At 33.3% G+C, this 24116-nt stretch overlaps 6 protein-coding genes across 13 annotated transcripts in view; 2 read left to right on the top strand and 4 right to left on the bottom strand.

Annotated features, from left to right (window-relative positions):
- LOC115452424 (sortilin-related receptor) overlaps positions 1 to 924 on the bottom strand; it is a 38810-nt gene extending 37886 nt beyond the window's left edge. For all 3 annotated transcript variants that reach the window (XM_037437458.1, XM_037437457.1, XM_037437456.1), the window contains exon 1: positions 584 to 924. In XM_037437458.1, the coding sequence (XP_037293355.1) occupies positions 584 to 829 (246 nt within the window). In that variant the 5' untranslated portion in view covers positions 830 to 924. The remainder of the gene's footprint in view (positions 1 to 583) is intronic.
- Positions 925 to 3809: 2885 nt separating this feature from the next.
- LOC115452900 (40S ribosomal protein S19a) lies at positions 3810 to 6611 on the bottom strand. 2 transcript variants are annotated; one of them, XM_030181527.2, is made up of 4 exons: positions 6529 to 6611; positions 6036 to 6106; positions 5434 to 5643; positions 3810 to 4021 (listed from the first exon to the last, which is right to left on the bottom strand). In XM_030181527.2, the coding sequence occupies exons 2-4, from the start codon at positions 6104 to 6106 to the stop codon at positions 3841 to 3843; spliced, it is 462 nt and encodes a 153-aa protein (XP_030037387.1). In that variant the 5' UTR covers positions 6529 to 6611; the 3' UTR covers positions 3810 to 3840. The 2 variants fall into 2 exon arrangements, with proteins under 2 accessions (XP_030037387.1, XP_030037393.1); XM_030181533.2 differs by having other exon boundaries at positions 6437 to 6570.
- A 334-nt stretch (positions 6612 to 6945) lies between these two features.
- LOC115452652 (protein lin-52 homolog) lies at positions 6946 to 8456 on the top strand. The gene is made up of 4 exons (XM_030181235.2): positions 6946 to 7093; positions 7240 to 7341; positions 7593 to 7691; positions 7966 to 8456. The coding sequence occupies exons 1-4, from the start codon at positions 7006 to 7008 to the stop codon at positions 8106 to 8108; spliced, it is 432 nt and encodes a 143-aa protein (XP_030037095.2). The 5' UTR covers positions 6946 to 7005; the 3' UTR covers positions 8109 to 8456.
- On the bottom strand, positions 8451 to 14297 carry LOC115452621 (probable cytochrome P450 301a1, mitochondrial). 3 transcript variants are annotated; one of them, XM_030181215.2, is made up of 11 exons: positions 14105 to 14297; positions 12876 to 13143; positions 12345 to 12582; positions 11935 to 12128; positions 11410 to 11608; positions 10862 to 10935; positions 10428 to 10534; positions 9866 to 10035; positions 9283 to 9348; positions 8794 to 9007; positions 8451 to 8639 (listed from the first exon to the last, which is right to left on the bottom strand). In XM_030181215.2, the coding sequence occupies exons 2-11, from the start codon at positions 13024 to 13026 to the stop codon at positions 8529 to 8531; spliced, it is 1524 nt and encodes a 507-aa protein (XP_030037075.2). In that variant the 5' UTR covers positions 13027 to 13143; positions 14105 to 14297; the 3' UTR covers positions 8451 to 8528. The 3 variants fall into 3 exon arrangements, with proteins under 3 accessions (XP_030037075.2, XP_030037073.2, XP_037293356.1); XM_030181213.2 differs by lacking the exon at positions 14105 to 14297 and having other exon boundaries at positions 12876 to 13324; XM_037437459.1 differs by lacking the exons at positions 8451 to 8639; positions 14105 to 14297 and having other exon boundaries at positions 8892 to 9007; positions 9251 to 9348; positions 12876 to 13324.
- LOC115452643 (probable N-acetyltransferase san) lies at positions 14292 to 17643 on the top strand. Its single transcript, XM_030181224.2, has 3 exons — positions 14292 to 14430; positions 14572 to 14895; positions 15437 to 17643. The coding sequence occupies exons 1-3, from the start codon at positions 14423 to 14425 to the stop codon at positions 15666 to 15668; spliced, it is 564 nt and encodes a 187-aa protein (XP_030037084.1). The 5' UTR covers positions 14292 to 14422; the 3' UTR covers positions 15669 to 17643.
- Positions 17644 to 19117: 1474 nt separating this feature from the next.
- LOC115452516 (hormone-sensitive lipase) overlaps positions 19118 to 24116 on the bottom strand; it is a 31217-nt gene continuing 26218 nt past the window's right edge. For all 3 annotated transcript variants that reach the window (XM_030181070.2, XM_037437446.1, XM_030181078.2), the window contains exon 16: positions 19118 to 24058. In XM_030181070.2, the coding sequence (XP_030036930.1) occupies positions 23957 to 24058 (102 nt within the window). In that variant the 3' untranslated portion in view covers positions 19118 to 23956. The remainder of the gene's footprint in view (positions 24059 to 24116) is intronic.

A 24116-nucleotide genomic window follows, 5' to 3' on the forward strand; every position in this document is an offset into this window, starting at 1 on the left:
AAAAAAATTTAGTCATAATTTCTATTATGGCCTTAACTCATTGTTAAGGCCTCTATTCTACCTTCTATCTCAATTTTAGAGAAATATTCTTATAATTCATTATGTATACAAACATTTCCCATAGCGGGAAAGGTCTAGGATGATAAAAAAAATAATTCCATTATAACAAAAAAATTGTAAGATTTCAAATATTCCCAAAAGGAACAGATAAAGTTGTTTAAAAATATATTAAGCTTTGTTATTAGGAAATTGCAGCGCAATTACACTATTTAAAAAAAAATCATTATTTGATAAATTATTAAAATTGAAAAATATGAGAATAAGAAAAACGGGTAGATTGTAAATAAATCGTCGAGTCATTATAGCTAATTATAATTAGTTAGTACAACTAAATATAAACACCGGAGGGAATCGACCTTCAAGATCGCCGGCGTCTCGCTGAAAAATACTACGTCATTGTCTACAAAACAGTGAAAATGGTACTCGAGAAAGAAAAACTTCGCCACACGACCCTTGCATCACTGCCGGACGAATTATACGACTAAGGGGAGAATTAGCGTTTAATAAGGAAATGGCCCGTTACCCATATACTGATGTTTTTCTGCTCGGTCGGTGACTGTATGGCCGCATCTCGTTTTCTCCTTTCCAACAAGGGACTTTCGCTATCATCATGTCTATTGATTACAGTTAGTTTCCCTCCACTCTGAGCGGTATCTTCCACTACGTATAAATTATTTCCCGTACTTCCATATTGCCGGACGCAAATAACACCAGAAAATAAACACACAAATGCCACGAAACTAATACGATATTGAAAAGACAACAACATTTTGTTCACTGCATTTCTGAACACAACCTGACGCACGCAAGATTTCGAATGAACTATGAAAGATTGTGAAGCTAGCTGTAAATCAAATGCCAAGTGCGAATATTGACTGGAACCTTAGGGATGCAAAAAGAAATACTTATCGATATTATAACATTTATAATCAAAGAATCGATTTAATATTTAAATTCCTTTACAAATAAGTAAGAATAATTTTATGAAATCATAAATTAATGCAATACAATTACACCCCTAAGTTATATAATTTTATCGATAAAATGGATTCCGAATCTATACATCTTTTGTTTTGTTTAACATTTTATGACAGAGTAATGTTATCACTTTTATTTTTGTCATAATATGTTGAAGAAAATTAACAAATTTAACGATTCTATTTCATGTTTTAAGATTTGCACGGTATTATATATCAGCCGCACGGCGGATGCTATAAGGTATAATATTTAAAAAAAAATCCGATAAATCCGAATAACTTTAATGATTTTTTAAAAGATTGCAATTTCAAAACATCGACATTTTTGTGCTTGTGCATCCCTTCAGCAACAATAGAGTGTTGCCAGGATTATTTAAGTGGCATAAAATTAAGGAAATCGCACCAAATTGGGTTATTTTGCAAGCAATTTACCAAAGAAATGACAAGAGTATTTTTAGGTTCGCTCTCCGCGAATGAAATAAAATATTAGTAGAACATTAGAAACCCATCCGCGAGGCAAAGTGCTTAAAGGTGAGTATTTATATTGACCAATCATAGAAAAATAGTGAACTAAGTGCATACAATAAAGGTATGAGAGTTATGTTTTTTTGCCACCCACGTACCTCTATCAAATATCAAATTTAAGAGTGTGACCAGTTCTGTTGGGTCTACCGTAATTTCATAATATTTAATGTAATTATACTGCTTTAATTTTAATGTTGGAATGGCAAAATATGCATGTCCGTAAAACGAAACGCCCAAAGCTATAGTAAGTATTCGCATTTAGCTCTGCATTTAGCAATTAGCACTGAACGGCAAAGCACCTACAGAAAATGGAGGGATTAGGTAAGGAGAACAATCCTATATGGAGAATCAGCCGCCCAGCAGTAAGAAGCAAAATACAAATTACCTATAAGAATCCACTACAATAGCGTAAGTGTAGCAAGAGGAATTGTCGAGTTGAAAAGTTTTATATCTCTGGTGCAAAGTACAATTGACGTATAAAGGTTGATGAATTATGAAACTGCAGTATGTATGCGTTAAAGTATATAAAACATCAACCATAAAAAAGTGCAAGATTTTTTTTCTTCCATAATTTAATACCCAATTCTTATAACTAGCCGCTATATTTAAAATTGATCCGTTTGCTACCGTGGCGCCACAATAATTTGGCACATTTCGATTGACAGTTTTCCATACACGAGATCACTCGTGATGGTTCTCCTTACCTCTACCGTCCCTATGACAAATTTCTGAGTGAGAAATCTAGGCTGACTATAATTATTACCCACTTTTTTCAAAAATAAATGTACTTGTGTTTCATACGACCTGCGTGTACTGTAAACTATGTAAAATTGCAGATAAAACAATATGATTCATTATTGTCATTTATTAAGTATAGTACATTTTATTTATTGTAAAAATGCAGTAACTAACTTACCTTTACTTTTCCTCGTGCGTGCGTATTTTGAATCTTCATGTACAATGCGGTCGTGAAAAAAAAACTAGTAAAGAATATCTCATTTATAAATTGGTTATTAGGTAGAACTACGTGGGGGTAGGGCTGCCATCCGTCCGGAATTCCCCGTATTTGTCCTAGTTTAAAGGGCATCCGGGGGCCGTCCGGCAGGGGCTTTGAAGTTTTGTCAGAGGAAATCCGATTTTTTTATGGTTAAGCGATAATCTATACTTACTTATAATAAATCTGTAGAGAGGTCAATTCTGTACATGAAATATATTTCCAAAATAACTATCAGGGGGTGATTAGGGATCGATACTGATGCCAAAAATGCAATTAGTAAAATTTTGTCTGTCTGTCTGTCTGTATAACCGTTATAGAAACAAAAACTACTCGACGGATTTTAACAAAACTTGGTACAATTATTTGTCATACTCCTGTGCTGGTTATAGTATACTTTTCATCACGCTACAATGAATAGGGGCAGAGCAGTGAAGGGAAATGTTGGGAAAACGGGAGAAGTTACTCCATTTTTTAAGCTTCCGTCGCGTGTGCAACCATAATGGTAAAAGCTACACAGAAATCATGTATGACGGAAATGTTCTCCTTAAAATTATGTAAAAAATATCCCACGACAGCATATGTCTATCTTTTATGGTTGACTTACAATAACACGTGTAACTCCCGATAGCTTAGCAGTTCGATAGCTTTCTCATTATATTTGTCTACTCTTACGTTTATAACACTCTCAGTCATCCCTAATTAAAAAAGTTAACATTATTAAATATTCCATAAAAAAGAATCATAGAAATCGGTATAGAAACACCAAAGTTATACATGAAATACGCTAATAATAAGCCATCATGCGTGAATACTGAATCATGCTATAAGTATTATTTTTGTATAAGGTCGCGAACGCACAGGCAGGCGGCTTGCTTGGCACCTAGAGGCTAGCGAATCACCTAGCGAGTAGCTTCGTAAAACGAACATTCTCGAACGTTCGCGACCGGCTCCATTTTTGAAGTCCGAAATTCACGCGGGCGAAGCTGCGAGCGGAAGCTAGTTTATAATAAATCTTACTTTTAAAAATTGTTTCATGATAAAACGCATTCAAGAAGGCACGGCGAAATAGTCGACGATCGAACTGTCTGGCGCCCCTAACACACTGCGCCCGTGTGCGGCGCACAGTGCACACCCTGCACAATAGGTAAAGCCGCTATTTTAAAAGATTTTAAAATTGTAAACTGCTACAAGTCGTTTGTTCTCGCAATGGTGGCGCCTTTTAAAATTCTATCAAGAAATGAAAGACAAAGTGGGTTATTATTTTTTTTATTACAATTAAATTTACAGGACAATCACTTGCTGCTTGGCCTGTTGTTTAGCCTTTAGGCGCACCTGTGCAGCGATTCTGTCCAAGTCACGCCTACCCTGGGTGGTGAGAATACGGCCACCATCTTGTACCTTCTCTACCAGCTTGAGGGCTTCAAGAGCTTGCAAGGCCTTGCGGGCAATACTGCCTGATGATCTGAAAATAAAAAAAACATGAACATATTTTTATACTAAAATTTTTAGTCACATTTATATAATAATAGAAAAGAGAATTTTGGATGATTCTTAAAAAAGATTCATACGATTTCCGCCATTTTTAATTAACGATCCCAATCGCTTTTTTCAATGAATTGCGAAAATAGAACAATGAGATCAGTTTTGTTTGCCTACAAATTACATATTTCAGTTGGTTTATTCTGGGGATCAGATCTGAGATTGAGATTGTGTAATAAAATGGTAGGAATTTCGAGACGTTTAACAGATTGTAAAATTTGAAGAATGCATATTGGCAATCTAATAATATGTATATAATATGCCATATATAACAAGGAAAAATTCAACAGGGCTTCATACAAAATAATAATATTTGTGCAAGTCAAACTTATTAAGTTTTGCTTATCTAAGGTAAATCCTAGTTACGAAATATTACAAATATAGTTATATATTTACATATTTTACAGTTTGCAAATATGTATAAAAAAATTCTCAGATATGCAAGATAAGCTAAAGTAACTTATTTTAGTTCTTAGTCTATAATTGTAATAAATACTACTACATTTATTATGTAGTCTTTTCTTTTTTCAGAGTTAAACTAAGCTAATGAACTAGTTTAGGTAAAATTTGGTATCACATCATTACCCCCTAATTCTCTAAACCCTTTACTGCCTCCTTAAAGCCTTCAGTGCTCACAAGGTTCCACATTCCTCCACTATGAGAAAGACTGATCTACAGTTGTCAGCTTATACACAGATAATGCATAAAATGATTTTTTTTTTTATTATTTGACTTGCAAGATAAATTTCTTCTCGAGTCGTCTTATCTAGGATCCATTTAACCCAAGATCAGTCAATCTATGTACTCTTCACAATTTTATGGAAATATATAATAATGAAGATTCTGTATCATTAATTACAAATACCAGCTTGTGGATTGAAGAATGATGATAATAATTCAAGACTACAAAATTATCAGACATACCTAAATGATAGTTTGTTCCATACATTAAAAACTTACAAGTTGTGTGGGAATAAATTCATAATGGACTAATATGCTCTACAGTACACAGAAAAATGCACATCAATATTTTTTTTTTATATAAAATGAACAAAACAATACTGCAATTTTAAAATATTTCTAAATTATAATAAATTATTTGATACTTAGAAAACAATTCAAGATATATTGTAGAAATATGTTTCATACTTTTCTTGTATATATATCATAAATTTATAAGAGAGCAGATTAGTAGCTATCTAAGCATCTAAAAATATAGTTAGCGCACCATTTTACTAAGAAGAGGGCCATATTAATGAAATCAAGATTCTAAGGAACTGAAAAACCTAAACCAGTTATTTCTGGGGGCTGCAATAATATTAATCTTATATTCACCTGCAGAAATGTGAGGGTGTGACTCCATTGCGTTTGCGACCACCAAAGATCTTAGTGACAGTCTTCACTCCAACTGGTGACCTGATGTAGATGTGGCGGAGGATGGCTGCACAGCGTACATAGAACCAGTCGGGGTCGTAGGGTGCCAACTCCTTGAAGCGGGCAGTCTTCACAAGGTCCATATGTTCAGGAACCTTGACTTTGCCCATCCTAAAATAATATTTGATTACTAAATTATTTTATCTATTATTTATAAGTTAAAACTCTACAGGCTAAAATAGTGTTGTACCACTTACAGTGAACTAGTGGTCAGTAATTTGTATTCTGATTATAGATTTTTTTTATATCGAAAATAAACAATTGTATTTGATATTTACTATGGATTTAATATATTAAACGTAGTAAAGTCTAACAAGTTTTTATGTTCTAGGTGACCATATTTTTTCATTACATTGTTTTTAAAACAGGAAACTGGGGCTTATGGTATTAGTTTATTTAGTATACCACTTCGTTATAACTAGAATAACTAATAACTTGTTACTAGAATAACTTTAGTATAGTCATTGGTCAGAAATTGTGTAAAATATGCACGCGAAACTCACTTCTTCAGATGGGCCGCGACTGTCTTGACAATCTTGTCTTGTTCAACATCCTTGACTGTGACGGAACGCATCTAAAAATAAGTAATAAAAACCAAATTTTAGGAATAACAAGATTCGACTTAGATTTGTGGCATGTCAGAAGTAAGCAGACATGACTGCAAAGTGAGGTTATGTTATACGAAGTCTGCAATGTATTAAAGTATACGAGCAGACAGCTTATATATTACAACTACCTTTGGCATTTATTTATAGACGAAAAGGCAAAACAACATAGAACAAATTATTGATCAATAAGACAGTGGGAAACATCAATGCATTGCAACGCTCTCGTAGCTGCAGATAAATGTGTCACACCAAGTAAACTGGTGGCAAAATAATGAAAACAACATCACAGGATTTACCGTAAGCACAGATTTTTGCGGTTATTTCACTAAAACTAAACAATACACATTTATTTCACTATAAAACCATGCGGTTGTTCCAAAATACGCACCTTGCCTTGTGTTGGCAACCGGAAGAAAGAATTTGTAAAAGTATACCAGGGTTAAAATTACAAAACTGCGAAAGACTTACCATGAAACGTAAAAGATTTTTTAAATTGGAGAAATTAAAACTATCTGGTATTTTTTATTACGGTTAATTATTATAAATATCTTTATGTTTTTACTAATGCAAATACATAATGTATCTGTTTAGTAAAAGAGTATTTTATCGTTTACAATTTATACCTAAATAGAAGAAATTATTTGCAATGTAACATTAACTTCCAAAATATTGCCATGAATTTGACCATGATGAACTATTCTGCGTCGAAGAATTTAATGCCTTTTACTGAGAAAATAATTTCTATAAGTATAGTGTATTTATAAAATTATATCCCTTTATACTTTTTTAACTAGTCATGGTAGGTAGGATCCAAAGAGAATGATAGTTTATTAAAGTAAAGTATTATCTCTTACAATTATTGTCTATGTACTCATCAGCGGTCTTTTATCTTTGGGTTTTTAATGTCAAAAATCGGAAAATGGCCGCGAAACAAAATTCTCTTTCTCAAGAAGGTAAATAGTAATTATTTTTTCCTGTAGTATGTAATAAAATGGCACAGGGGTTGTGTTAAAAGATCTATATAATATTTGCCGTAACTCAGTTTATTTGCAGGGATGTATGTTGGAACCAACGTTTATTATTTTCTAAACTGTTTCAGAGCAAGTAGCTTCAGATGATATTCCATTGACATCCTTGGAAGAAAGTCTCTTCAGCTCTGAAAAACTTGATCGAGCTTCACCAGAGCTATGGCCAGAACAAAGTAAGAATGATGTTGTGGTAGTGTCATAATTATGATTTGCGTATTTCATTGTAGTACAGGTATTTATTTTTAAATATGGCGCTATTTCATTTTTATTTCTTATGTTGTCATCCCTTTCTATTTTCAATATTTTATTCGTTGGTGTTTCGGTTAGAAACGACTATTTTTGAACTTTTAATTTGCAATGGATGATGGGAACAATATTGTGTGTGCCGACGATTCATCACATTGTTCTTCTGATTCTTTGTCAGTTCCGGGCGTTTCGGAGTTCGCTCCAATACCGAACAGCAACCAGTCTCCGCCGTCTTGGAAACGAGGTCTTACCAAAGAGGATTATAACTACATGCAACGTGAGTTTTTGGTTGTTTTTATTTTAAACTTCTTGTTCACTGGTCTTTATGTTACTACCCTAAATAACCATTTATTAAACATTTCCATTGTTCAAATAAAACATTAAAATGTATGAACATTGCTCTGATATATGAGTTGCAGTTAATTTCAAATCATAACTGAAGAATGAGATTTAAAACATACTCCATACATTAAGTTATGTATAACATATATTTATACCAGACAAATTACACAATAAATTTAATGCCCCTATTAAAAATGTTCTCATTTCAGAATTGGGAGCGCTCTCTGTAAGTGGACTTATAATGGAAGTGAAAAAGCTTCATGATCTTGCTTACCAACTAGGACTGGAGGAAGCCAAAGAGATGACCAGGGGAAAATACTTGAACATATTTTCATCGAGACGACAACGATAAATTATGTCATTTGCAAGTGGGATAAGTAATATAATTACACATTTTTTTTGTGTATGTTTAGGCAATCTTGAGGATTTATGATAGTTTCGTATTAGGTCATACTATAATTAATTTAGGGATTTTATAGGATGTGACAGTCTATCTAAGTCTATCATTACATGATAGTGTCTCACTTTTTACAGGTTGGGTAATTGACATTGGATTCATTGTTTTTTTATGTAAGAGATTTTGCGTCTTATTTGTTATGCATTATGAGAGTACTATTTTATGATTAGTCACATAAGGTCTTAAAATTTGAATATTATGATAATCAAATATGTTTATCCTAATAAAAAAAACAGCTTACAATCAAATAGTTTTATTGTTTACAGGACACTAACAACAAAGTTACCTTAATTGTACAATTTAAAAGCAAAATATTTAATTTCTATCTATGAACCTTATTTTCAATGACTTATTTGGTTTAGCGATGAAACTTCTCGTAGGTTGGATGTCACCATAGTGGTATTCAAGTTTGTACTTTTGTACTATCTGTAAAAAGAATGCTCAAATGACAAACTAGAAAAATGTTTCTGGGTAACTTATTTATAACTAACTCAAGTCCATTAGACTAAAAGTTTTTGCTTTTTCTATATTCGCTGCCATACATCAGTTTGTCAGTAATCAGTATGTTAACAATAGTTACCTTTACAGTCAAAAGTGAAAGCAAAGTCTCAGCAATATTTTGTCCCAAGCATTTTCGTGCTCCGAAACCGAATGGTATAGACGCAAAGGCATGGTAGTCTTTTGCCTCGGGTTTCAGCCACCTTTCAGGATAGAACATTGCTGCATCGTCATAGTTGCTTTCTTTTAAAGCTGTATCTTGTGTTGACATTATTATTAGAGTGCCTCGAGGTATACTGGAACAATAAGAACTTGGTTTTGTTTCCAATATCTATTGCATAAAATTAGACATTAAAATTAAACTATTTTTCGGATTTTATCGCGGTTTTTATTTTAATTTTCTCCCGCCGTTGTGAAGACTGCAGCCTTCGTGGTCACGCCGCTGACTGTGACGTTGGTCATCCGCAGTCGCGATAAAATCAGAAAAATAGTATAATTTAATTACATAAAATTTGTATAATATTTTTTTGTATTTCTACCTTTAAATAATTAAAAGTATAGTTTGACTAACTTGTATCTATCCAGCGTAATGTTCTTTGGTAAAATTCGGGTAAGCACTGGAATTGGTGGCACTAATCTGCAAAATATTTATTATTAGCATGCAATATTATCAAACTTGTCTAATGATTATAGGTAGTTAATAATTTTTTAAATTCAGCTCGGGGCAATAACACCATCACTGGCGCCTTTAAGGAAAATTAATGCAACTAGCAGACAAACTACACAAAGGTTTATCTGTCTAGGACATAGTGTCCATTCTTTTATCATTGGTCCAATATCAAGGAGGACAATCTGGATAAGCATAACTAAAATGATATAATAAGCACATATTAATAGGATCTTAGGGCCGGTGCATATATGCCTGAACGCCGCGCAGAGATTTTTTCACTGTCAAACTATTATCGACATTATCTTCATTGAAAAATTATTCAAGATCAACACAACAATGTAATGGAATTTATTCTTATAAGTCTTTTGGAGCAAATAATTACATGTTACGTGAAAGTATCCACTGACAATTACTTAAAAAAGTCTGCAGCAGTTTGCATCAACACAAACCACAGTGGGAATACTTCAGTGGAATTTTATATTACCTTAATGTCTCCTTTAAGCAAGCTTGGAGGTAAGGCGTCTGTTCCCTTATCTTCGTCAAGTGTTCTGAATCCAAGTGGCTATCCAGTTGTACCACTTCTTGATATAAAAGTTTTTGGGCTCTCTGGTACTTAGCCAAATAATACAGCAAGAAGGACATCGACGATGTTATCTGTAGACATATAGCAATTTAGGCGAATTTCCATTGCGCAAATAGCCTGCATGCAGTTTGTAGACCATGCACGCAAGCTGAAAGTTTTATGTAACAGTTTTGAACTCCTTGATGAACACCGGGACTTTCAGTCAAGGGCTAACGATAAAATTTAATACGACGAAATTTTAAAGGCCGAAATATCCATGCATATTAATTATTTTTACGTTTTTCTTTCAACTGCGAGAACTAATCACTAACTAGACGTGAATTTAAATTCTTTACTTGTCAATACGCGATTAGCTACCCAGATTAAAGGTGAAACAAAATGTATGAAAAATGGACCTTAAGCTATAACCTTAAATGCTACATAACGTATTACGTACGTACGATTTATCTAGTAAAGTACTAACAGTGTTGACGCCAATGAGAAGCATATCCATAATAACGGTTGCTATGTCTTCAGGATTCATCTTTTCTTGTCCCACCAACATAGAGTTGATCAAAATGTTTGAACTCGCTATAATTAAATATTTTTACATTAACGGACGATAGGTACCTACTTCGCAGCTGAAACCGCAATAGCAGCGCTGCTGCTCTGCAAGCCCATAATAAGTCTTACAACACAAACGCCGCTAAAATAAAAGACCAAAGAGCGTTTTTTAATTTGCCGCACGGCACAAAGAGAAGTGATAACTTCCGTATCTAGTATCATTTACTAGAGGGCCCTTGTGGTAAATATAAAATTAACAAGTCGCATATTTTATATTTGTACACTTTCCTAAAATCAAACATTGCTATTTTGTAGAAATATTGTAACAAAATTGGATATGGGTTCAATACTAACTTATATTCTCTTCGTTATCCTTTAGTTTAAAAGTTAATGCTTGTTCCGCCTCCAAAACGTGCTTGCCGATTAGACTGAAAGAGGTAAAGAAATTGTACGTAGAGTCTGTGATTTTGTTTGCCTCTGACAATGGTATAGCGAGATTATCATTGAGAGAGTTTCAATCAACCTGATAACTTTGATTCAATTATGTTTGTAACCCTGGATACACATTCTCGCGAGTGCGCCTCGTGGAGGCCCGCACGAAGCACGAAATGCGGAGGCCATCCCTCCGAGTGCTACTCATGCATATTCTCCTTATATTCAGTACGCCAGTATGTCTACTAAAAGATAGTCGTGATTGAAGTGAAATGATGGTGCGTCATAGGCTTATCAATATTTTGATGTTGATGTTCATATGTATTAAATATAAAAGGGAGAAAGCATATAAAAGTAAAAGATTATCAATGCCCATCATACATCGCAACAGGACAAAATAGTACAGTGGGCAAAAGTGAACTCTGTCAACCCGCACTCGGTGACTGAGGAAGATGAAACCCTTGACTCACTTGTCCAAGCTATCGCAGTACTTGACGAGCGAGTGCCAGGCTGGCGTGGAGAATATCTTCCACCAGTGGAGCCCGGACTCGCACTTGACGATGGCGTCGGTGGCTCGCTGCAGGCTGTGGTACATCCACGACATGTCGCACTGGCTGTACACCAGCTCCGTATCTAGCATCGTGAACTTCTTCGCGAACAATATTAGCCCTGGAAGCATTATTTTCCTCAAAATAACATAGATGCTGCATGAAAAGATTATCTTATAGCCAAATACATCCGCTTAGTTCTAATTTCTCGTTTGAATTTAAAATCATGATGTTAACCGTGAAGAACTTGCATTTACCCAAACATACGTACGGGAAAATAGCAGCATTAATTATCATGTTCATTTAACAGTTAATAAGAACCTATATCAGTTCATAGATATATTGTGAAAGAGAAAAGGAACGGAAACCGAGAATTTCCTGTTATTCTCGGCAAAAATCACTAAAGTACTTACAACTTGGAAATTTCTATATTAGCTGAAACCTTACCCATACAATCAAAGGCCCACTTATGCAACGCGTCGTACAGGTCTTTCGGGACTTCATCCTGGTAGTTCCTCATGTTATAGACCTTCTGCGTGAAGTTGTCGCAAATTTCGCACACACCGTTGATGTGATGGGCTATCGAGTTGTGTAGAGGACTGTGCACTATTTCGCGTTGACGACACCAGTGTTCACCTTGGCTGTAACAAATGTGCTTTATCCTGGTTACGGTAAAGTCTATATTACATTAACTACTACATTATTTTTAGAGAACTTAGTGAAGGGTTGCTGATTGATCACAGCAGCAGCAACTAGGGAGAGAGGCTTCAGTGTTCAAACCACCCACGACGTAAAGTTTGTTCAAATAATTATTGATTGGATTTAAACTTTCTGAAACATTAAGGATGTTAACTTACACAGTAAACAGCCCCCCAAGCACGTTTTGCCTGTGCTCCATCCTGTACTTCTCCAAGGAGTCTAGAGCAGACCGCACCGGACAGTCTCCCTCCATAGTGTAGACTTTTTGGATGTGATCCGGATGGTTGATGAGGACAATGTCATTACCGACGGGGCTGATGAAGCGAACCACAGGGCCGTACTCATCGAAGAGTGCGGAGAGGTTCTTGAGTGGTTTTCTTGTGTTTATGTATGTACCTTAAAAAGTATATAGTGGTATATTATTATATCAAGTTTGACTGCATTTTGTAAGATAAATAGATCGATAGAGGAAACCTATTCTTCATTTGGAGCACGTTTCATTGAAACCCCTGAGACCTTAAACATTGTGCATGTATCAAGAAGTATATGCACGGTGTACCTATCTGCCTAAGTATGTACTTCCTATTTGCGGTAACAACATGCTGCCACTCATTCTTAGTATTTCAGCATACAACGTTTACAATGACAAAAAAGCATGAGTGTTCTTTTATAAGAATTAGTATTCTTACTTAGATTGAGGCCGATTGTCAAAACGCTAGCCGTAAATTGCGTGCCGAGTTGAGACAAATAATGACGAAAACTTGACAAGTACTTCAAAGATTTCGGACCGGGCACGTCGTCAAAAGACAACACCACGGGCTCTTTGTTGGTGAGTACCATTGGAACTACTCTTGCAGCTGGGAACAGTTCTCCAGGTATTTTATTAGCGCCCGAAGAAGCTATCGGCGTATTAGTTACTTCTTTCAACTCTTTTTCCACCTCCTTATGTTGGACTGTCTGAAATAACGGTGTGTGAAAACCATAGCATCTCTTGGATATTAAACAAGACTGAACGTATCGCAACTGATTTAGTAACATTTCCGTTAATTTCTACTTTATGAATCCGCACAAAAATACACTTTCCTTCAAAGAAATAAATTGTGTTTGTGTCAATTAAAACAATAGAAGTGTGGAATTATTTCGAATCAGGCGATACATTTCCGGTCAACATAAGACCTTTTTATTGCATTGTAGGTATTGTTTATTTGATACTAGATGCTGCGCGCGGCTTTGCCTGCGAGAAAAGCCTTTCCAGCTTCAATAGTTCCCAAAACGCTGTAGCGCTTTATAGCGCCATGTGTACGACGCGAGCACCATCGATTTAAAACATAAAATTAGAAATCTCATTATTTCCCATGAAAACAAATTCTCGAGATAAAAACTAGCATATAAAATGTTAATTCAAGACATGGTCTAACAGCGTGTCAATTTCATCCAAATGCGTTCAGTTGTTACTGTTTTTACTTCTAACAAACATCCAAACATTTTACTATGTTTGTATTCATAATATTTGATAGAACGGATGTATATTGTTAAGTATTTTATGCCTTATTTTATTGTAGGGCACATTTTTATCTGTATTTGTGCGTAAAACATGGAGATAATATTATGTACTACCGTACAACGCAAAGTGACTTGCTCCGCTGATCCGCCACGCTGCGATGAGTCTCTAATGGTCGCAATTCTATACAAAATATCGACTACTAAATGACAAAACAGTGTATGCGCCAATAATTAATTTTATAGAAAACACGTTTTTTAGTTATCACAAATGGTGTTATTTGATAACACTGATGTTATGTAGAAACAGAAACTTATTTAGAAATCCTCACGTACAAACAATGAAAATAGTTAAAAGTAGTGTGAGTATTAGAAATAATAGCAAATTATTGATTTTAAGTAAAATTTTATTACTTACAATTACCTATCTTTTCGAAAATAAAACCTTTCTCATTTGTATTTTGTAGCTTTTCTAAGTGTAGGTGTACACTAGATCCACGTCATACATATAAAAATAATATTATGATACAAGAATTTTCAAATCAATACTTGCGTTGGTAACCTAATAGTAATATTTTTCATTTTGTTGATGTAAACCCCGCACCTAAACACTTGTCAAAATCTAATGAAAGAACGAGTGCGCTCATGGTAGATGGCGGGAGTGATCTCGTGTGATATAGGTGTCGTAGATTAGAGTTTAAATTTTAGTGTTTTAATTTGTAGAATAGTTATTAAAATGACTAGGTAAGCCATCTACGTTAGGTCAATAATCTGCTTACTACAGTTAATAAAATATATAAGCTATATTGACCTTCATAATAGAGATGTTACATTCGTTCAATATCATAAGAATTTACCCATAAAAGATCACATTTGCCTTTACAGAGCTAAAATAGAACTCGGCGACGTGACACCGCATAATATAAAGCAACTTAAGAAACTGAACACAGTGGTATTCCCTGTGTCGTACAATGACAAATTCTACAAAGACGTTTTGGAAGCTGGTGAACTGGCGAAATTAGCGTACTACAATGATATAGTAGTCGGAGCGGTGTGCTGTAGGATAGACACATCGGAGAACTCCAGGAGGCTTTACATCATGACACTTGGATGCCTGTACCCGTACAGGAGACTCGGCATCGGCACATTGATGGTGGAACATGTGCTTAACTTTGTCGAACAAGACGGGAATTTCGACAGCATTTTCTTGTGAGTACGCTGTTTATGTTCTTTGTGGCCTAAGAAGTGATTGCGTTGAGAAGAGATGCTTTGTGCATGTCTATAAATAGCCTGAAGGTTATGTAGGTATGTTTGCAAGTGCCTATCAAATACTTTGCAATAGAGGACACACATACCTTTGTTCTATTATTTTGTATTAGTATGCAGCTAATATAGTGACTATAAAATAATAATCAATGTAATTTTGGAGTATAACAATATAGAATAGTATAAAAAGCATCTGTGAACTGTGAAGAGTAATAAATATAGGTAATGTTTAAAACAAAGGTTATACATGATTCTATAATCAAGATAAAGGAAATCATTTATTATGATGGTACTATAAGTGCACCCTTCTTTCACATCCTGGGATAGAATACAAGTGGCGGAAAGTGGGTTCACTAGTTGCACTGCCTACACCTTAGGAGAAAAAGGCTTGAGTGTGTGTGTAGGATGCACATTAATTAAGAATTCCATTGAGGCCAAAATCTAAATCTATATTACATTATATTCACAAACCATTTTCTTTCAGACATGTCCAAGTCAACAATGAGGGTGCAATAGACTTTTACAAGAAATTTGGCTTTGAAATAGTTGAGACGAAAGAACACTACTACAAAAGGATAGAACCTGCTGATGCTCATGTGTTGCAGAAGACAATAAGACAGCCACAAGCAAGTCCATTAGTAAATGGAACAGTACCTCACGCAAAAACAAATGGCCATGATAGCTCACAACAGAATAATATCATGTTCTATCTGTAAAAATGTACACGAAGTATGCAAGTGATACGACTATAAAATACCTCTAGTTTGGAGTCACTCAATTCAGCAAAACAGTATATTGTGTTAACATCTATTTATAAGTGGATGTGTGTTGAGGAGAACTACATTTCATAAAATTTTGTGTACATATTTGCGAATGTATACCCACAGTGCAATAATATTTTTTCAACAATTTAAAACATAGATTGCTTTTTAATTCCAGTGACTAGTTTGATTAATGCAAATAGTAAGTTAGAGGAATTTGTCTGCCTTTAGTAACTAACAATGCTGGCTGTAGTTTTTCTTCTAGAAATCTTTGTGGCACAATATCTGCATAAAAATCACGTATAAATCTTCACATCAGTTACTTCATTTTTACTGAAATTATAAAATAAATTAAATAGCAGCTTCTTTATAAAAAATAATAAAATTAAAATGATGTTTTTGTCTATACTTTATATAGTAGATATTGCTCAAATGTTTTTGTAGGTGTTCGATTGAGCATCATTAATTTATATAAGGGATTTTGTGTGCCAATTTTCAATGTTTCAAGTAGCTAAAACAGATATAATATATTCTATTGTAAACTAATCAGTATTTCTAGTTGTGAGCTTTGTTTACATAGATTACATTAATGGCGAAAGCTAAAAATAAAAGGAAAGCTGACACATTCTATTCATATATAATAAATAACTCATAATAAAAATTTGATGTGATTGCAAACATTAGCCAATAGAAATCATATTAACCTTTTCCAACATATAAGCGCTGAGTGATTCCAAACTAGATAAAAAAAATCATTAAACAGTATGTGTGTACACAAACAATTTCATTACTATTGTAACGGATGGGTATATGATAAGTTGTGGTTGTGGATACTTGAGGCCATAAATATAGTAGATATTATGACTGATGTTCCATTACAAGTGTAGAAAACATTGTTGTACAGAACTTGTTCAATTCCTTGCTTGCGAGTGTGTTTACTGTCTGTAGGTTTGTATTAATAGTAATATTTGTTATAGGCTGTTTGAATATTATTATTTTCCTATATTATATAGCTTGTCTAAATTCTCTGTCGCTATAGAGTCTACTTCTGTGCATTTTTCTTTCCTAGGCAATTAGAAAGGCACTTACAAATTCATGAATGATCTAAAAATTGGTTTAAATAATAAGTAAATAATTGAATAATATTGTTATCCATTTTTACAACATGATGACCATTGGGCTAATTTCATAAAATATAAATCGAAGCTCTACAACAAACCAACGTTATAGGTACTTAATTAGTGGTGCATTTGTTTGTGCCATGAACCCGTATCTAATGAGTATGTTATCATTGTTAAAATATTTTTCAATTTGCCCAAATTATTACAATGAGGAAAAAATTTTTTCTTACTTAGATAATGTCCAGACGGCCTATAACATATAATCATCAAATAACTTGACAGAATGTACAACTTTCGTGTATGCATATGTTACATTTAAAATCATAATGAATTTTACTTCATGATATCTCTAGACTTTTAAGAAAAAGTAAGTGGCTCTAGACATTCTTTTAACTATGGTGGCATGTTAAAATTCGTGTCCATTTTTTACTATACCTTTATATGATAGTATTATGAGATAGACATAAAAACTTCTAAATTAAGGTTCTCGAATTCAACACATGTATTTTAATATGCATTAAATTAATTGGCGTTTCCTTTTATTTGTTAACGAATGATTTAATTATCTTGTCTGAACTAAACATTGTTTTGCTTTACTATTTAATTAAATTTGTTGTTGTGTTATATATTTTGTAATGTTGTAAAAACTTCTCCCAGTAAGATAATGGAAATTGTTCTTCGGTATAATTAAATTGTTACCAAAAACGTCAATTGTCAGTCCCCTAAACCGTACTGTATACAACTCGTTTACATCATGTTCACTCCAACTTTAGCATTAGTAGTATAATAAAAATATTATTAACATTCTACATTGTTTTACTTTTATTTAAGCTTTAAGCTAAGTGTAGACTAGCAACTTCTCTCAGCAATATATTGCGCAAGATCTTCCAGATGTGTTCAGACTGGCGGCAATATTTCAACAGTTCAATACGAATGCGGTTTGCCGCAAGCCCACCAATCTAAAGTTTGTAAAAATCAGTTTCCGTGACTACACGGTAAAAGTCAATAGCGCAAGTCAACTTTTGCAAGCTTTCTTGCCAATCTAGATGTCGTTTTAGAGAACTTTGAAATCTTAATCTACATATTCTGTCAGAAAGCATTGGTCTTGGATAGAATATTTAAGCAGTGGTCTTTTGATAGTCATCTCTTGTATGCCTGAGGAAAGCAGTAAATATTAATTTTAATTAAGTAATATAAGTACTTAATATGTTTTTTTCTTACATTGATTACAACCTTCAATTATTGGTTAGTTGAAATTTTCAGTGTTCAGAGTTCACAGGTCGTAACCCACCTAATTTAATTGGTAAACTAGTAAACTTAAGGTACGGTAAGTAACTACACTGAAGTGTATAAGGGAATAAGACAAGTTCATCAAACTGGTCAATGGTACGAGTGTCCATGATTTTCAAAGCCAGACTTGGAAAAACCTAATTACGAAACCAAGTCCATATTGGGTAATATAACTAAAACGGTCAAGTGTAAAATTGGTGTTAACGATATTGCCATTCCTTTTTATATTTGGTTTTGGTTAGAATCTGGTTATAATCATTTTTAAAATACTCAAGTATACTTACTCAAAGCAATTTGGTGAGTTAAATATTTAAAGATGCATACAAGTTTAGTAAATAATTCTTGAATAAATGTTATCTTTTGCACCCATTAATAAATTGAAGCGTAGATATGTTCCAGTTGCAATTTAATTTTTATAGATAAGATTCATAAGGTATCTTGTGAGATATTAAATAGCAATCACGTGTCGGATTCGGTGATCGGTTATTTAACCTCGTTTACCCTTGAGTTTTGGTTAAAATCATAGCTCCAATCACTCCACAAAAAGTCTTATGTTAATTCTAGAGGTATTTATAAAATAATAGACTTTCCATTATAGGTAAAGGTAGGGGTGGAGGGGCGTGGCTCGGCTATTCGCTGAGGCGAATCCATCTTTTTTCATGAGAGAAATTACCTATACAGCTATCAAAGCTGTCCTTCATTTATAATGCTTGTAATTGTAAAAATATGGATTCGCCCCGTGGGGGGAATAAGGCCCTTGACCTTATAAATACATATTGCGACCCAATAAAAAGTATGGTCATGGTCAGGACTCAGATCTATGGAAATATAGAATAATAAACTGATGGTTAATTTTAGTGCCCTAGTAGGTACTCACAAGTACTAACACTGAAAATAATTACACAATGGCACCACGAATACGAAAGTGACTGATAAGTTTTGTATTTTCTTATAAGATGACTTTGGGTACTAAAAGAAAAAATAAAATATAAGTAACACAGTTAATTGCATTAGTTTATTGAAATAAAACACATTGTACAATATTGTCGTATGACTAGTTGGTTACTATACAACCTTTGGTCGTAACTATTTCGATTGTGATTATTGATTATTCTAAATAGTGTCTATTTCAAGGCCTAGTTTTCATATGTTCATAAATAAATTACAATATGCAATACAATTTTCTACAGAATTAAATTTCAGTTATTCTATAAAAATATTATTTTAAATACATTATATTCCATTTCCTTTACACGAAAAGATATAAGAATCGTTTCAATACGATGTTATTTATATTTTATATTATATGTTTAGTATTTTAGAATACTGTTAGCTATATCAATGCATTTCAATTCGCTATCACAGATACATTTAACATATTGCATTTAACCCTCTAATAGCGACCGCAACAAAAGCGCGCACACACATCTGACCTCGCCGATATTAGATTATGATGTCTACAACACGCACACAAGGTTGCGTGTAACTAGATATTTTAAAATAATTGTATTCTTGCAGTAAGTAATGGCCTTGTCGGATTTACATCAACGTATAATAAAATAAATCTGGAGAACACTATTTAATAATATTGAACGGTAAATAAAATTAAACTCTTAAAGAAATTATTTACAATTAAAGTTAAATTAATCATCATTGTTTTTTTTAAGTACATAATATAAAAAAAATATATAAAAGATGCAAAGAAAAAAATCATTTTGCGATTCACCTATAAAAATATTATAATATTTAAGTAATGCATATAGAATGTACTTGTATAATGCGTAGGTCAGCGGTGAGTGGCGCTGTGATATGCATTAGTCTCCTTCCGACCGATGCTTCATGGACCCCTACATAAAAACTAACGCGAAATCATTTAAAGCATCAATCTGCAGCACAATCAGCAATAAAAATTCTTCAATAAAAAGTTTACCATGCTTAAATTTTTGTAAATCTTTATGATTTCGATGGCGTCGTATGCCGAAGGCCATGAGTTAGTTCTCTGCACTGATTTTTGTTTATGGTTGTTCAAACTATAAACCATTGATATTAGTGAGCCATAATTTTTTTTTAAATTCCATTTTATAAGATTTTAAATTCTTAATATGACATTTTGGGGGAGTATGGGCATGTAACAACAATTATACATTTTAATTTTTATTGCCAATTGTACACAATTCGGTTAATTTGACTACTTATTAAATTGCAAGAGCTATTTGCACAAAATTTCACTATAGGTAATAAAAGGCTATACCTTCTATAAATCTATTAAAGTTATTGAAATACAACAAGTGAGTTTTATAAAATGTTCGAAGTTATCACACACATTCTAAACTAGCACATCTAATATAACATAAACTATTAAATTAAATAAATAAGTTTCACGAACAAAGACATAAGATCTGACAATTGAAGTTTAAGACGGAATGATCAAGAAAATTTAAGAAAAAATGCGCACTCTTTGGCATTTAATAGCCATCTAGGTAGCAACGTTAGAGAAAAAACATGGCAAACATTATTACATTTTAACATTTAGGATTTACTTCCAATTTAAAAGTATCAAAAAATAATAAATTTTCTTTTGAATTGCCAATCTGTACAATGCTGTTTACCATAGCTTTGTTAACAGAGATGAGCATTCCATCTTTTTGTATATATAACATTAATGTAACTCTACTAATACCTAAGGTTACTACATTAAATTCAAACTAAATTATCTAGCGTGACGTTGAAATTTTCAAAACATTGTGATGTTAAGTATTTGCATTTATTAGGAACTGAATGTTATAAAATGCATTGATTTTTTTAAGAATATACACAAGCCTTTAACTAAGCTTCCAGTATTAACAGAGGAAACCGTTGTGATTATATGCATTTTGGCAATGAAATACTTCGAGAAGGAATTATACGGTATGAAAGGTATACTGTATAGGTTCACATTTTAAATTCATTCAAATAAAATCCACCCGGCTTGTAGAACTTTAAATTAATAAAAATAAATGTTATTTTAATATTCATATTTTTTGCCACACTTCCCCATCGTTCCCTTAGTATAGGGATTTATTGGTTATTATAGTAATAAATTAACAATACATAATAAAATAGTGTTACCAAATACCACTCATGAACACTATATTCAGATATTTTCTTATTTAGAGGTTACTTGAAGTTAGCAACGGGTCAAACTAGTTGTGTTCAAGTATGGTGTCACAAATGGTTGAGGTATTTGGACCCAGCAGTAAATTTTTTTTGTAGGACTGCTACTATAAGATATTGCTTTCAATATATTCAACATACAATATATTTTGCCGGCACAAAATATTAGTGTGACAACAATCGTGTGTTTGGAACATTTGAGTGTTCTACTGGTTAGTTAGTTATATTCGAGTTAGACATAACGAAACAATTTCGAGTTACAGCAAAATTACAATCTAATATTTTTAATTAAAATGTTAAGAAATCGACAACGATAATCAACCTTAAGTTTTTTTTCATACGTCTTATATTGGTAAATAGTAAACTGGCGAACCGCTTCCGCATTTCTTGGGTTTTGTCACAATATTAGCTGTATAACAAAAATCAAAAGGTTGAGTTTTCATTGTCACCTGGCCTCGGCATCCGTTGGCGATGGCCTATTTTTACACGAGCCTTCCCATTCCTTTCCTAAACTAAATAATTAATGAAAATACACAACACATAATAAATCACACAACCACTAACATTACAAATACAACAATAAATTATATACACGTAAAGCTTCGACTACAACACGAATAATTAATTACGTCGCTTCGAAATATTTAAAATATACGCTTATAAATTGTCATTTTAAACGTGACTTAATAACTTCATTTCCTTGTTACACTTCCCGACCTTTATGTAAAGGTATACACATATAGTGGCGTATGGCCCAATAATATACTTTTGAGGCATTAGTTCTAGTATATTTAAGAGTATAAATGCGTATATGCGTGTACGCCCTTATATGTATATAGTCCTTAATTCTTTTCAGAGGTAGAAAAAGATGTTACAAAAATTAAAGCGATTACAAAATCTTTGGCGTGTCGAGAAAATACTTAACGGATAACAAACATTTTGGTGTAGAATTGTAGACTGTGAAAACTAAAAAGAAGTATAATATTGGTATAAATACATTAAAAAACATTTTTAAATATTCACGCATTTGTTTTCATAAGAAATGGATCATGTTTAATTTGGCATTGTTTCTAATATTGTTTGTTCTTTGTTTTTTGTTCTTGGATATAGTTCCGCCAACAGTGCATTATATTTTTATATATGTTATCCAAGACGTACAATACAGAAGTCTTTACTTTCATTAAAAGTGTAAAATATTTTTCAAAGCAAGACTGCGGTGGCAAATGTAGTTAGTTATTGAGCATAAATTTAAACACTATTTCAAACATACTTTGGTTTGTATTCCCGAGTATTCCATTTTTATAACATTACGGATGGCGTGGTATCGTTGTCTTGACGTACAAATAAAATATTTTACTCCTTTAACGGCAGTTCAATAAACGATCCTAATCTTAATCTCTGATCCCGAGAATGAACCAATTAGAACCAGTTATTTGTAATGTCAAAAATACTTTATTCTGATTGGTCAATTTTCGTTCGAAAATACGCGAATACGATCGTTTATTAAAATTATTGGTAAATGAGCATTTCATACGCTAATTTCGATATAGAAATAAATTTACAGATATACATTATGTGTGCACATAAACGTCGTATAGCGACGCAAGTAGGACGATATTATATTGAACATTTTTATTGGGATTATTGAAAAGAGAGAGTCTGAAATCAACTACAGGGCATTATAAGATGTATATAAATAGACACTACATATAAAAGCGTTAGCTTCACATTGTCCATTACTGGATATAAGGCCATCTGTGGACGGGCTATAGAGTAATAAGCATCGTATGAAAGGGCCGGTGTTACCCTCAATAAAAATATATAAAAAACTTGACTAAAGTAAAATAATTAATCACATACAGCCAGTTTCACATCTTGTGTATATTTGTATACGTATCAGTGTTCATATTGGCATATTTTAACGAATCATACGAACAAACGTTAACGCAAGCACGATCAATTAATTGTATGCAGATTAAATCGCGCAATAAATTTTTGCAAGTTTCTTCAAGCGATGCCAATTAGAGTGACGCTCGTGGCAGCATCACAATGAGAGAACATTTTAGCGGATAGAGCCCATAAAAATGTTCAATATTGATACACTTTTTAAATACGTATTATATTATCTAAATATACGAAGATGTATATAATAGGTAACTCGCAATACACATCGTTCAATACATATTGATCGCACCACTTCAGTGCTTATTGACAGTCAGCGCCTGATGTACATGTTTGATGAATTTTCCATTATATTAAAAACATAATAAATAAAGTAAATAATTAATTTCATATTGACGGTGCACTTGTTGAAAAAGACAACGAAATAAAAAAAATATATTTTTTCCGAACACGCTGCGTCCTATGGTTACAACTTTTTGCTTTTATAGTACTTTTATTTTTCGATTTGTTAAACCAAACGTTATTTATATAATATATACCTTCCTTCGATCTATCATTTCTGAAGGTACTATATATGTTCTATGGTCTTTCCGACCCGAACATTGTGATGCCGTCCAAATACGTACATAAATAATTTCACTAATAGTTTACGTACACTTTTGTGCACCGCCTAAGTCCACGTGTTCACTACGATGCGCAGGCGCCGACCGTCCCTCGGGCCGGATGTCAGGCTCGGATGTAGGCTACAGTCTAGGCGCGGCAGCACAGCCCGCACATTCATAAGTCGTTCTCGCTAGATGGCGCCACTTGTTCCAAATCTAGCAGCTGTTTTATACGCTCGATGCACAGTTTTGAGCCTTCGTTTGCTTCCTTAGCCATCTAGTGAAAAAAGTTTCGTATTATTTAGTTGTATTCGGACCGTGCCTTTAAATTGCTT

This window comes from Manduca sexta, chromosome 11 (genome assembly GCF_014839805.1).
Source record: "Manduca sexta isolate Smith_Timp_Sample1 chromosome 11, JHU_Msex_v1.0, whole genome shotgun sequence".
Classification (NCBI taxonomy): domain Eukaryota; kingdom Metazoa; phylum Arthropoda; class Insecta; order Lepidoptera; family Sphingidae; genus Manduca; species Manduca sexta.

Coding starts and splice junctions, on each gene's coding strand:
- LOC115452621 (XM_030181213.2), bottom strand. CDS start 13,224: ATGTTACTAAATCAGTTGCGATACGTTCAGTCTTGTTTAATATCCAAG. Junction 10,535..10,861: donor GGATAACGAAGAGAATATAA/GTTAGTATTGAA, acceptor ATTTAATTATAG/CGAGTTCAAACATTTTGATC. Junction 9,008..9,282: donor ATTACGCTGGATAGATACAA/GTTAGTCAAACT, acceptor TTATTGTTCCAG/TATACCTCGAGGCACTCTAA.
- LOC115452900 (XM_030181527.2), bottom strand. CDS start 6,106: ATGCGTTCCGTCACAGTCAAGGATGTTGAACAAGACAAGATTGTCAAG. Junction 5,644..6,035: donor GTCGCGGCCCATCTGAAGAA/GTGAGTTTCGCG, acceptor ATATTATTTTAG/GATGGGCAAAGTCAAGGTTC. Junction 4,022..5,433: donor ACACCCTCACATTTCTGCAG/GTGAATATAAGA, acceptor TTTTATTTTCAG/ATCATCAGGCAGTATTGCCC.
- LOC115452652 (XM_030181235.2), top strand. CDS start 7,006: ATGTACTCATCAGCGGTCTTTTATCTTTGGGTTTTTAATGTCAAAAAT. Junction 7,342..7,592: donor AGAGCTATGGCCAGAACAAA/GTAAGAATGATG, acceptor ATTCTTTGTCAG/TTCCGGGCGTTTCGGAGTTC. Junction 7,692..7,965: donor GGATTATAACTACATGCAAC/GTGAGTTTTTGG, acceptor TTCTCATTTCAG/AATTGGGAGCGCTCTCTGTA.
- LOC115452643 (XM_030181224.2), top strand. Junction 14,896..15,436: donor AATTTCGACAGCATTTTCTT/GTGAGTACGCTG, acceptor ATTTTCTTTCAG/ACATGTCCAAGTCAACAATG.